Source organism: Paramormyrops kingsleyae, chromosome 22, assembly GCF_048594095.1.
Source record: "Paramormyrops kingsleyae isolate MSU_618 chromosome 22, PKINGS_0.4, whole genome shotgun sequence".
Taxonomy (NCBI): domain Eukaryota; kingdom Metazoa; phylum Chordata; class Actinopteri; order Osteoglossiformes; family Mormyridae; genus Paramormyrops; species Paramormyrops kingsleyae.
In genome coordinates this window covers 18,907,697-18,921,321 of record NC_132818.1, presented here as the reverse complement: position 1 = coordinate 18,921,321, position 13,625 = coordinate 18,907,697, and the positions used below count along the sequence as shown (strand labels likewise).

The following is a 13,625-nucleotide window of genomic DNA, read 5'->3' as shown; positions in this document are numbered from 1 at the left end:
ATCTTGCAAAGGACCAGCCCATCTTGTCCTCGTTCTGAAGGACCGTTAATAAATGATGCCAGAGTTCAAGTCTTATTATCCCGATACATTCATTACTGACATTTCAAGAAGAAAATAATTAATAAATAACATACTGAACTGTTTAAGCGGTCTGACTTTCTCAGCCCCGCCTTCGCGAGTGGACAGAGCTCTGTTTTAAATCTGTAATCTAATATTGCTTACATTGACTAAACCTGTTCCGAGTAGGTTTGAGTTTACAGATTGGTTGCTGTAACAACTAATCCAACGGTTTTGAAGAACCGAGAAATCCGGAATCTCGCCAAATCATCAATTAAATCCTGGAAAACTCGTTAATCCAGGTACTAAGAATAGGTACTAACCCCAATAAAATACTAACCCTGAGCGATTTAGCCAAGCAAAGGTGCCTTTTAGTTTAGTTTAGTAGTTTGTAAATCCCAAAGTAGCTCAGAGGTCACAGGGTCACAGAAAAGACAAACTTTAGTTAATTAAATTAGCATCTGGGTAGTTTTACAGTTAAGGAAATGAAAATAGTGAAGGCATATTTATTTATTTGTTTGTGCATTCTTCAGAAAATCACAGTTCTATCAGGTATAGTACATACATTTCCCCCTTTTCACAAAGAAACTATGAATTCTTCATACATCTTTCAGTGGCTGCCTTTTCTCCGCACTGGAAATTATTAAATCCATTTAGCAATTAATGAAAAATACAATTAAAAATGTGTTTTTATCCTATAGCAGATACATGGGATGTAAAAGTGAGACTTCTGTTTGTGATGAATTGATACATAGTTGCGGTTTGCATAACCAATGGCTGTAGCATTGCTTGATTGTTACTCTCAGTACCAAGTCTGTGTAATGCTTCCATTTTGCCATGGATTAACATTCGGAGCGGAATCAGAATCTCTGGGAGTAAAACTGAAACTGGCTAAAAAAAATCTTTCTTAAAACAAATATGCAGGAAAAATTATCGTGAACAATTAGTTTTAAAAAAACTGTATGGAAAATTACATGATTTATACAGAGTTCTAATTCCATGTCATGTGAAAAACTGAAACAAAACAAAAACGTTAAACAGCTATGAAAAACTTGGAATGATCCTCAGTCTTTCCTGCTTAAGCTTCTCACTGACTGAGGCATTGGGAAATCGATTTAGTGCACATGGGCAATCCACAGTCCCCTGTTATTCAGGTAAATCCTGGACACATGTCTCTCTGTTTCTTACTTCTGGACTGATCTACTCTACAAGTCCTCCACAGCTGGACTTACATGAGACACCCCTATTCCAAGGTTCCCAGCATCAGGATTAGAGCTCATGCAGAGCTGGCTGGCATTAGTTTGTTGTAGCGAAGAAGAGGCACTTAAATGTCATTTCAGGCACTCATTTTTATCTTAAGTAGATAATACTGCTCTCCATAGTCGTTAACTGACATTGTGTTCTATAAAATCTACATAAAACTGCAATGCGTCACTTCAGTGACGTTAATATTTTATGACGGCCTTAAAATTAAAAACACAATTAAAATAAATAAAACCGATTACCTGAAGTCCTGAGGAGTGCTGTTTAATGTCCACACTGAAGGAGGAAATGAAGCCATGTAACTGTTACCTGAAGAGGTATTTACAGAACGCAATGATCTCCGGGAGTAGGAGGTAAGCTAACTTTATGCATCACCGTGTAGTGCTGCCTTTGGTAAACACCTGGCCCAAAGATAATTCTTTACCTCAAAACACTTGAGTATGGTGTTGGCAATATAAGTTTTACTAGGTTCATCAACACTTGTGGGAATAGTCCAGATTCCAGCTGGATCCCATTAAAGGTAAATACATATGAATATCACTTATCTCTACAGTTGCACCTGATTGCGAGACCAACATCAGGTCTGTTTTACAGCTAATCAGAGACTCTTGTGGTCCACCATGGAAAAGTGACTCAGACTGGAGGTCCTGTGGCCACCAACGAAGGAGATTGAAAGGGGAGTCAGACTTTTCTGGGTGCTGGCACACACTCCTCTAGATGAAGCTTGACCACACCCAGTTTGTAGAGCTGCAGAAGCTGGTTAAACTCCTCCGGCATGGCATGTACCATGCTCTTGCTCTGAAGATCGTCATAGTAGTGGTTGGTGAGCGACCGGCAGTCTCGTGGGTGCTGGGGGTAGGGCCAGAAGCCGTAGAGATGCACTTCATCGCACAGCTCCAGTGCCAGGCTGGCCATCATCATGCCAGTGCTGAGGCGCTTCTTCAGGCCATTGGTCCGCCAGAACCGGGCCAGGCTCCGCAGGTACTCTGGGTTCAGGAAGACGGGTCGTGCTGGGCTTCTGAAGTCCTGCACTGTGTAGAGGGCGCGCAAAGAGACGGCCGTGTTTTGCCCATAAGAGAAGGTGGGAAACAGAACCAGGGAGTCCCCAAAGGTGCCCAGCCTTTCTACAAATGGGCGCCGGAGCTCCATCAAGGATCCAAATCTGTTGGGTTGAGGTGAGGTGGAAACGGGCAGGTAGAGAAGGAGACAAAGAATCAGAGTGAACCTACAGGGTAAACCAGGATCTTAGACTTCTCTCTGACTTTTTCCTGCATCAGGATTTTATCAAGATAAAGTCTAAACATATCCTGACCTATAAAAGCCTGGTTTTGGGGTATTATTCAACCCGGCATAGACAGAACATAGTTCCTTATGTGTGACTTTTATAAAAACTATGAAAACTGATTAATTTTCATTACGAATAGCTACCTATCATGGTATATGCTCAATATCAAGAAAAAGTTCAACAGTCTGGTTGTGATGTCATTTCCAGAAAAGAATTAGGAAGCTCAGTGCTCTCCACCTCCAACCTTGACTCACACCCTCCATGACTCACTTATCCATGAGGATGCTCGGATTGGATGTTACCAAGTTCGTCTTGTTGCCAACATCTCTTTTGTAGACCTTGTGCACAGGTGGAAGGTTACACCTGGACCAAAGGATGAAAGATTTCAGGACTGTGTTTTAGCTCCCCCTAGTGTGAACAGGTATTATTGCATGTGGCTAGAAACATCTGGTGTACGTTTTTTCTGCACCAGTTTTTTACACTTGGAAGAGCTAAGTCAATGGTTTCATAGGGCAGAGAATAGTGGTAACTTTATGGAACAAGTTATAGATTATTCAAGAGGTATGAGTCTATGTTACAGTACAATGAAAAATGGCTGATTGTGAGACTGTCGAATCTTGTGACAAACAGACTCAAATCCATTTTTAACTATTATATTTTTTCCCAGCTTATAATTTTGTGTCATCATCTGTCATCCTGTACACCATATTTATTTCTCCATGCATTTTTTTGTCTACTCCCATGTGGGTTTGTGTTGGTGAATCACATCAGACAAACAAATAAAAGAGTAATGTTAGTAATAAACAAATTATAATTCCTGTCAAAGGAAACAGTGAGACATTTCTGTAGAAACATTTTTTAAATGTATTATTACTTTTATATTATTACATTAAATATAGCAAAATTATGTCAAATGTGTATTAATTATCGTCATATCTTATTTGCAATTTTCTTAAATTGATTTATTTATTTATAAATATAGAAAAGATCAATATTTTCACTAAATGTTTGACTAAATGTTATAATTTGAAGACCGGTCTTAACATTCTGTAACATGTCCCCAGGAATCCCAACATACCTGATGACAAACTGGGCCGAGTCGATCTCTTCTCCACAGCTGCTGTTGGCCAGGATTCCACCGTTTCCCACCACGGAACACGTCTTGAATGACTTATTTATAAATGGCGATTCCTACAAGACACATTGTGATACTCTTTTGAGGTGATCGCATGAAAATATACCCGCAAAACTAACAATTTATGGGTGTCAAGTCGTACCTTCACAAAGGTATCAAACAGTTTTGGGGTCACCTTGAGAGTTTTTCTTTTCTCGCCATCATATGTGATTTTTGACCCCAAAGGTGTATTGAGCTGTGTGACAATGGCCTTGGAGATTCCATTGCACGTGGAGGTCAGCTGAAACCTAATAGAGAAAGTTCTCTTATCATCTATACTATGCTACACCATATATATATATATATATATATATATATATATATATATATATATATATATATATATATATATAATTTGTAAAATCATTGCGGCACTAAATTATTTCAAGCAGCATTTGTTGCATTGGTTGTTTGTTGGAATGTGCAATGTTCTTCACCTGAATATGTCGGAGTAGGTCTTCTGCTTGCTCCAGCTGCTATTCAAAAGCTTCAGCAGCATCTCAGGCATGTCACACCTTTAAAATAGATAAAGAAGGATAATTATGCATGTAAAAATTACTGTGCCACTGGAAATCTCTGGAATCACAGCAGGTTGAGCTTTGTGCAGACCAGCTTCCTGTTTGATGGTCTTGGCCTGGCCAGCTTACTCACAGTTCCATGACAGCACATGGTGACCAGGGGGGTTTCTAACTACTGAAAAGATTAGGGGCTAAGTCAAGTTTACCTGGGCTTGATTTTTGTTTTAAAGGAGGATAATTAGCTAAAATACTCGGGGCTAGGCTTAAAATACTCAGGGCTAGGCTTAAAATACTCAGGGTTGTAGCCCTGAGTGATAGGACCTGACGACACCCATGGTGATGGCGGAGCATGTCGTACCTGCAGCTTTCACATATTCCTGAAGTAATAGGTCTCACTCTCATCGGAGGAGGGTTTCGGAGGTCACTGTGAAGACACGGGTCAAGGTCACCCAACTGGATAACTTATGCCCCCAAATAAACACTGAGATAAAACTTGGTTTTAAATGCCAGCCAAGACACTACATCTCCTTATCTCTTATCTTGAGGAAAGGTTCTAGTTGCTGACCATGTTAGTTGCTTGTTAACAAAAGAACAATGACAAGCAATGTTTAACATCTGCATATATCCTCCGCAAAGACATTTTCTTTTTAAATGTCATAACTTTTTAACTGACTCATTCAGTTCTGTTTGTGCCCGAACTGCAAATTGAAGTTTTGCAACTGCAGTGATTGGCTCCCAAAGGGATACTAAACACAAATGTTTGCCGTTTTTTTATTTCAAAGGCGTTACTAATTAAAAACATCCTAATAATGCTTGTCAGTGAACTTTTTAACTCAGAACAGCTTTTTTAGGACTATAATTTAGGGTGGAATTTATTACTCCTTGAATGTTTTACTTAAAACTACTGTTTTACATACATACATACATAATACATAAATACATACTGCAATCAAATGAATAAAGTAATGATTTTCTTTTTATGAAATCAATAAATGTGCAACATTTTTACAGAATTAAGCAAATGTCCCGAGACTTTCTGTAAGCATTGTATATGTAAACATCTCATATATGGGCAAATATGATGTCTCAAAGACAGCATGTGAACTGATTTATTACATTAACTAATTACATTAGCAACCACTTTGTCAGGGTGAACAATTGGAACGGCCATATAATGATAGCAAAGAAAAGGGCAGTTTCAGATAGTTGATCCAATTAGCTGTGATCATTTAAAAGTATCTGACAGATATTTTAAGGCTAAAGCACTGGACCTGTTCAAATTCTGAGATAAATTACATCAAAACTGAAACAATGTTGCATAGTAACAGCAAAGGGGAGGGAGACTTAATAGGACACATGATCTTGTGAACAGGACAACTTGATCTGATGTTATTACTCTGATCTTTGATAGACCTTATTACCACATCACAAAACATTATATGGATGAAAATACATACGTTATACACCTGAGCAAATTTTATCGGTAGCAGTCCAATGTATTGGGGAGCTCAGTCAAATTCATCATACAGTAAGGAAATTGGATTTCGGTTGGTCTTTTAATAAAGATTTTTTGGAGAGGTTGGCATAGCGTTGGCTTGGGTGATATTGCAGTAATATTTTCGGTGTGCTGCAGAATCTCTCCAACTGCTTGGCGAAATTAATCTTGTCACTTAGCCCTAGTCCTTAGACAGCACATGAAAAAATTGGTACAGATCTAGTGAGCGGTATGATTTAGTATGATGATATGAAAAATTAGCTACCACCAAGCCTACTGTAGGGGTGTTAGTGTCGGAGGAGTAGCGATTAGACAGGGAACCGAGCCGGACCCAAGCCGTACCGCACAGAGAGACTAGTTACAGCGCGGTTCCAGCTCACTTCGGTTTTCCACTGCAGAACGGTCGGCTCGGTAAAGGTGCTGCCGGGTTTGGAAAGAGGCAGCGACATAAAACTGAAGAGACGCTTATTTATCATTTACATTGGGGCTATTCAACTCACGGTCCTCGAGGTCCGAGCCCTGCTGGTTTTCCAGCCTTCCTTCACCTGTCAGTCAGGTGTGAAGCCTCTGACCAATCAGAATCAGTAATTACTAAACAACTACCTGGGAGAACTGAAAACAAGGCCTGGATTTGGAATCGAGGGCCTGAATTGAATAGCCCTGGTGTACATCATGATTTACTGTGTGCTAATTTCCTAATATTCAGCACATCTATGAGAACTGCCATGTTGAATCCATTCTGTTTTGCCGTTCTATAGTACTTTCTTAAGCAGGCAGCTGGAAATTCCGAGTAATCAGGTGTGCAACTATACATAATATAAATAATATATAGAATATATGCTTTTTCCTTCAGATAATCCATGCGCAGACGCTGGTATCTCAGCCAATCAGAAGGTGGTGACACAACCAGCTCAGTTTGGTTACGCTTTCAGCGCAGCTAGTAAACAGGACTGTGCCAGCGCCGGTTTGGGCTGGTTCTTGGTGGCAGTGGAAGTGCCAGGAGTGAGCGAATCATCCAGACATTACATCAGGGGTCACCAACCTTTTTGAAACTGAGAGCTACTTCACGGGTACCGAACCATACGACGGGCTACCAGTTTGAAACACCCTCCTAAACTTATCTAACCTTCATGTATAATAAACATGTTTTAAATGCTTATTTTTAGATATTGTCATTTTCAAATCTATATAAATGCGAATGTGATTAAAGAAGAATAGCAACAGGATCAAATTAAATTTTAGACGCTGCTCACTGGTGAGTTGTGCTATTTTTAGAACAGGTTTGTGGGCGACTCATGTGGCCCTTGGGGGCACCATGTTGGTCACCCCTGCATTACATTATTGTCATTTTTTGCCAGCTTCTTTGTCATTTGCATGCATGCTCATCTTACCTTGTCTAGCGTTATAAGAAATACATAAGTTTATTTCCAAAGTTAAAATAATAGTACATCAACTTTTTGTTTGTTTGTGTTTAGTTTTCACAAGTTTGGGATCTGGTATATGGTACAGATGTTATATAAATCACACTGCAGAGTGGTGACTGAAAATTAACGTACTTCCAGCACTGCAAGCAGGTCCTCCGACTTTCAGGGAAAAATTTGGGAGAAACTTCACGCTGTTGCACTCTATCTGAACTAGTGTGGTGCTTTGGTATGACCTGCTGCACGGTTGCACTCAGGTTGTCATCCCTCAGGTGGTTCGTCGTGCGGAGGGTGCGGGAAACGCACTGTGATCAGTGCGCGCACCTTACCTCTCACAACTGCGCTGTGGGGCAGTTTTTTGCCAGCTAACTGGCGCTTGTGTGTGTACAGTCAAAAAAATCTAGGTAGCACTGACATTTGATTTCACATTACAAATTACAAAGGGTTCTGCATGTGTGTCTTTGTGTGTGTCTGCACATTACATGGCAGTTACATAGTTAATATACCATCCGTGTGTCTGTCATGGTTTTTACTGTTATGTCATGGAACATTTTTGTCACAGTACAGGTCCAATTTAAACTCACGCTGGAAATCATGCTGATATATGCTGTTTTTTTTTCAACAGGGCTGTGCCTAGTCACCGATACAGACGCTCCTCTACTTACGAACAAGTTACGTTCCGAACAGCTGTTCGTAACTTGAAATGTTCGTAAGTCGTTATTCAACATCATTTTAAGGGTACTCAAATCTAGATGCATAAGTAAGTATGATATAAAGTCAATACATGTTTTCTTATCCTAAAACGCATTACTAATGATACATAAAACAAAAATGGATAATGGATGCACAGAATATTTCGCAATAAAAACGAACTAAATTTTGATCTCAAGAGAGCACGTCTTACCGATACGCAATGATGCAATGTAGTGTTGCAATGAACTTACAAAACCCAATGTGGTAAAATTAACCCATCAAGTCTCTTGCATAAAAGCAAGCAAAAATCTGTCATATGGTGAAACTTTTTGCTATTTTAGGTAATGTTGCTGTTAACAGTTAAGTTGATACAGCATGTTAAACACTTTCAACCAAACCTGACTTTTGTAAACCCAAATCACTAGAATGTCACCAAAATATAATTCTAACCAACACATTGGATGGCAAACAACAACAATTGTTGGCTTGAGGCTGTTTATTATCAGCTTTCTAGCTGTAACACTGACCTATCAGGGTGAGTTTTCAGGAGTCTTATGTTATACGTTATAAGTTGTCGTCCCAGTGTCTTTGATGGTTTTTCCACACTGCATACAAAAGGCACTTCTTTCCTTGAGCCCCAGTCACTTGAAATCCTTGTACTAAAGGGTATTATACTTGGGATCCACCCGGATGAGGAGGCCGTAGTGCATGAAATTTTGTCATAAATTCCGTTGTTGGACCGGACTCCGCCCACAGCTACGTTAAAGCGATGTGATTGGCTAATGACTGAGTACAACCAAGACCTCGTGTGTCGTGCTGCTGAAGTAAACGCAGGTTGAAGTAAATTGCGATTTTCATGTTTACACATCCTTCTAAAGCAAGAACTCTAATTAATGGATACAATCGATTTGTCTCTCAGCTCCTGCGTGTGTAAGTAGCCTAAATAAATGATTAATCAATAACACTGCAAACTCCATGATAGAAAAATTAAATCAATGTGTGCAGTCGTGCTGCTCTTTTAGTGATATTACTGCTCAGTCGAATTGTTTTCTGGCGTTATGTTTTTATTTTATCAAAAACCGTCCAATTAGAATGTGTGACGGAACTCCGAATAAATTAAGACATATACCCACCAAACATGAGACGTCCATCAGACGTGCAGATCATGTCTAGATGGAGTCGGTCGGTCCAGAACCATATCTGGATGTCTACACAACGTGCAAATCAGGTGCAGTATCTGCACGTCTAACTCTGACCCCTCTTGGACGTAGATATGTAGTTCAAGCTGAACGTCTAGGTAGGCGACTTTTGGACATTTGTAGACAGATCGTCAATTCCATGTAAACATTGTCAGCGTCAATTCTGGTGCCTATTGTAGCTCATGCTGTTGTAATTTTAATGTTTTAAAATGTCCAAAAATAAACTGCTACACGCAGGGGCGCCGTAAGGGGGAGGAAAGCTAGGACGATTCCTAGGGCCCTTGAGTGACAGGGGCCCTAAAAAATTAGGAAAATAACTGGATTGGTTTGGACTGGGGGGCCTAATATGATATGCTTTCATGGGGCCCAAAATCTCTAGCAACGCCCCTGGCTACACGTAAGCAAATCCCATAATCACAATTTGCCGATGCACGTCCGGTGTGTGGTTTGGCCAAGTTCTGTTGTCGTAGCGCTAAAAAAAAAAAAAAAAAAAAGCCGACACTGTCGCGCATGCGCTCTTTTGCAGTAAAACAGGTTGTGAGAAACTGCACGTCGTTGTGGACAAGTTTAAAGTTTAAGGTAAGTAGTATTTAGCATTGTTTAGTTGTGTACATTGTTTAATAATCGCATTGCTGACTTTTTTGCAAACCAATATGTCCACATAATTAATCTGAAGGTAAGACACATCTGTACATATGGAACTCCAAAGTGTTCTAAAGTATTATGAAATATATGAGAATGATATTGTGAAATACAGCTCATTATTGTGAAATATATTGCATTCTGTTATATAAATTTACTTATTGTGAAATATGATTTCATATATTTTTAGCGCTCTTGTGAGCGCAGAACGACTTCCATTTTGCAGTAAAGCGGGAAAAGTAAAGTATTTCATCATTCAGCGTCATGAAATGATTAAATAAGGTATCATGAAATGATGAAAAACGGCATTATGAAATAAATACTGATTTTGAAAAAATATATATACATATTTTACAATAAGAAGTAGTGCTAGGCGATAAAACGATCTCGATTTTTTTTATCGATAAAAAAATGAGGATGATCACGATGATACACACAGACTATAAAACTCGATCAACCAAGTTGGCTCCGTTTTATAGAATGCGCTGAGACAGACAACTTGATGGCCTATCGAGCAGAGGTTTACTGAACGCTAGCAAAACAGCCAAAAAAGAATCAATGGGTGCGTTCTACTTGGGCTTAGGTCTGTCTGCAGCTGACGCGACGTGGAACGCGATCTGCCGGCGGCTGCAAGGGTGGACTATAAACTGACTGCATCCAAGTCGGACTACTTATACTCCTCGTAGTCTGTGACACCTGACTGCAATGACAGCACTACCAGAAGGGTGTAGATAAATCTATACAAAAATCACCTGCATGCACATGACTTCTTTTACAATAACCAACTCCTGATACAAACTGTTAGCAGTGAATAAAATCATTGTGTATTGTGGCTCTGTGTAAAAAGATAGCTGCCAGGAAAATTATCAAATACATGTATTTCAAGGATTCAAAGTTACTATTGTCATGTACTCAGTACAATGCAATTCTTACTTGAATGCCTTCTCAGACTGGACGATTAAACCAAATAAAGCAGCGCAACATCACAGTAACTATGTGTATTGTGTATTGAGTGAATTATTGATGTTTAAATTCACTTAGTTTTTGGTTTAAATGTATTTATTTTTGCTGTGATGTTGTAAGACACAAGGAGAGGGGGAGGTGTGTTATCATCTGATCTGATACTCCCAATAAAAATGTGTTAAGAATGCTGTGAGACTTTTTGTACTGAATTTGCTTAGTGATACTAGGTTATTGGGGTGAAACATAATATGGTATTAGAATATATAGTGGGGATTATTTTGTAATGAATAAAGCTGTAAATACATAAATTACGTCTAAAGTAAGTCTATGTGTAACGTTAAAACGACGTCTACACCGACCATTTCCGGACTGTTTTTTCACCTTATACAGACGTCTTATAGTTGTTATAACTGAACATCCAGAGTTCGTCTAAAAAAGACGTCATAAAAACTTTCATTCTGCACCCTCTGAAGACGTCTTTTCTACGGTAGGCCAAGACGTCTAAAAGACGTCATTTCAACGTCATATTGTTTGCTGGGATGCGGGGCACAATGAAGAAGTGCGGGCACTTTTTGAGTTGTAAGAAGATACAGCTTCACTTGTAAATGACACGAAAAGGTGTTTTTGGGACATATCTGCTAAATAATCAGATTTATAGCAATCTATGTCGATCTGTGTCACTATATAACAACACAATGCATATATATAAATTTACGACACAGGGTAAGCAAAGCCTATTTCTAAGCGGTGCCTGCTAATGTAAAATAACACATCCGCACATAGTGATGTGTTTAATGCCTTCACGGATTGGGAGAGTTGTGCACTCAATGCTTAGCATGTATAGACATTTCAACAGAGCCTTAAAGACCCTAATTATTCACTAGTCGCTATGAACCAGTCTGAGTCGAGTCCGAATCAATAAGTAACGAGCTGCAAGATGTATCGGAAGTCAATTTAAGAGCAGCGCATGTGTGACTCAGTCCGAGTCGCAAGCGGGAGTCCCCGTCTCTGGTTCAAAGACGGTTTCAAATGTGATTTTCCTAAAATACAACACTACTGCGGAGTAAAAGTTTTGTTTTATAGCTGAAAATGACTTACAGCCTCATTCACAGCTAGGAAGCTTCTTTTTCTCGGACTCTAAGTCAGAGGCTTGACTCGGACTCTAATTTTGTGACTCGTGAACATCTCTGTTCCCTACCTTGCGTCCGTAGCCTCCGGGAAAGGCTCCGGACTCCCCAAGACCCTGATTGGGACAGACGGTTACAGAAAATGGATGCATGGATATTCATTTAACACTGTTCTGCCTCTCTCATCCACACTCTGCTGTACTTCCTAGGATAAACTTCAGACCTGAAGCTGGTATGGATAATCGATGGAGGAAGTTCAATATTCAGAGAAACTGGGTGCAGAATCTTCCTAAAATACATGAATAAATGTGGCTTCATCGATCTAATTTAAACTGCAATGAATCATGAGTCTACCAGCAAAGCTGTCATAGGAACAAAACTAAAAAATTCCATAATATCTGATATCCTGCTGTGACTTCAGATAAATATAGACATGTCAGTATCACAGTTTTTCATCATATTCAGTAATTCTTCTTCCACATACTGCAAATGATTATAAGCCACCAGTCATTTTTTTAAAACAGGAAATCTTAGACTCTTCTACGGGGAATCATTACAGCTCTTGACAGCGTTGCGCAACTTAAAAACGACCTTTTAGTAAAATATATATATATATATATATATTAATATTAAGTTTTACACTTACAAATATTAATGTCAAAGGTGCAATTTGGGAAAACATTTCTCAAGTATATCCCATTCTTAAGGCGAGTGTTCCAAGTTTAAGTGTTCGTGATTAATTTTCTTAATATAGTCGTCCTAATAAATGTATTAATAATGCATATATTTATATACACTCATATGAAATGAGTACCTATAAAGTTACAGATTTAATTTCTAAATAAACGCATCTTCTCTGCCTTGCTGAGCCGGTCGTATGAAACCGTTCCACGGCTGCCCCCGCCCTGCACATGGTGCCCCCAGAGGAAATCAGAGGTCAAGGCAGCACAGAAACACTCACCGGCAGATCACTACCGCGTACCACAGGAACAGAGTGGTGCCAGCCACCAGGACGAGCAGGAGGAACGGCCAGGAACGCTGCAGCTCCAGCAGGATGGGCCGCATGTCCCCCCCGTGCCGTGGGCCCAGATGCAGCCTCCGTCCCCCCGCACGTCCAGCCGGCATAATCCTGCTGCCAGCTCACCCCTCTTCCCAAGCTGCTTACGTCCTGCCTTCTTATTTCTTCACTTACTCCTCCCCTCCCCCGCGGTCTTGTCGACCCTCTGCTCTCCAGTGCATGACTCTTATCCTCCTGTTCCTTCTTCCTCTGCCCCCCCCCCCCGACTTTCTTCCACTTTAATCTGTGGCGCTCCGCTCGCCGTATTCTTCTCCTTCCTCCTTCAGTGCCTCGATGTTGCTCTTAGAAACTTGAGAAGTTGAGCACGCTCCCACTATTTTCTCTGACCCTCCCAAGCATTCTTGTGGCATTCTCCAGCCCCCTCCCCCAGCCTTACCTACTTACTACTCCGCTTTCCCCACCTCCTCTGAGTGTAGGGACGGCCACCCCCTGACCCCCTCTCTCCCCATATAAAGACTAGGCAGTAAATAGCATCCCCAGTAATGAATTAGCTTGTGGTCGCCACTCGTCTCTGTGTGTGTGGAGGTACATTTCGCAGAGAATGAAAAAAGGGGCAGGTCTACATGTGCGTGTGGGGACCCCAGTACGACAGCCAATAAGGGCCAACCAGGGTTCAGATAACACCCAATCAGATCTTTCTGTGTTCGGTTTCCTTTTTGTGTTTGGCACATTCTCATGGAGCGATTTCGGACTCCAGCTTGAGAGTGTTT

General features: G+C 40.3%; 1 protein-coding gene across 1 annotated transcript; it reads right to left on the bottom strand.

The window, feature by feature from the left end:
* Positions 1 to 552: 552 nt before the first annotated feature.
* LOC111855950 (alpha-N-acetylneuraminide alpha-2,8-sialyltransferase-like) lies at positions 553 to 13,440 on the bottom strand. Its single transcript, XM_023835482.2, has 8 exons — positions 12,799 to 13,440; positions 11,909 to 11,953; positions 4,656 to 4,721; positions 4,217 to 4,294; positions 3,883 to 4,027; positions 3,684 to 3,796; positions 2,876 to 2,968; positions 553 to 2,482 (listed from the first exon to the last, which is right to left on the bottom strand). The coding sequence occupies exons 1-8, from the start codon at positions 12,960 to 12,962 to the stop codon at positions 2,002 to 2,004; spliced, it is 1,185 nt and encodes a 394-aa protein (XP_023691250.2). The 5' UTR covers positions 12,963 to 13,440; the 3' UTR covers positions 553 to 2,001.
* Positions 13,441 to 13,625: the final 185 nt, after the last annotated feature.

Bases quoted from the DNA above. Each gene is read 5' to 3' on its own strand.
- LOC111855950 (XM_023835482.2), bottom strand. From the start codon at position 12,962: ATGCCGGCTGGACGTGCGGGGGGACGGAGGCTGCATCTGGGCCCACGG. The intron at 11,954-12,798 runs GTGAGTGTTTCT...TGTCCCAATCAG, and splicing joins TACGCGGTAGTGATCTGCCG to GGTCTTGGGGAGTCCGGAGC. The intron at 4,295-4,655 runs GTACGACATGCT...TCTATTTTAAAG, and splicing joins GGAATATGTGAAAGCTGCAG to GTGTGACATGCCTGAGATGC.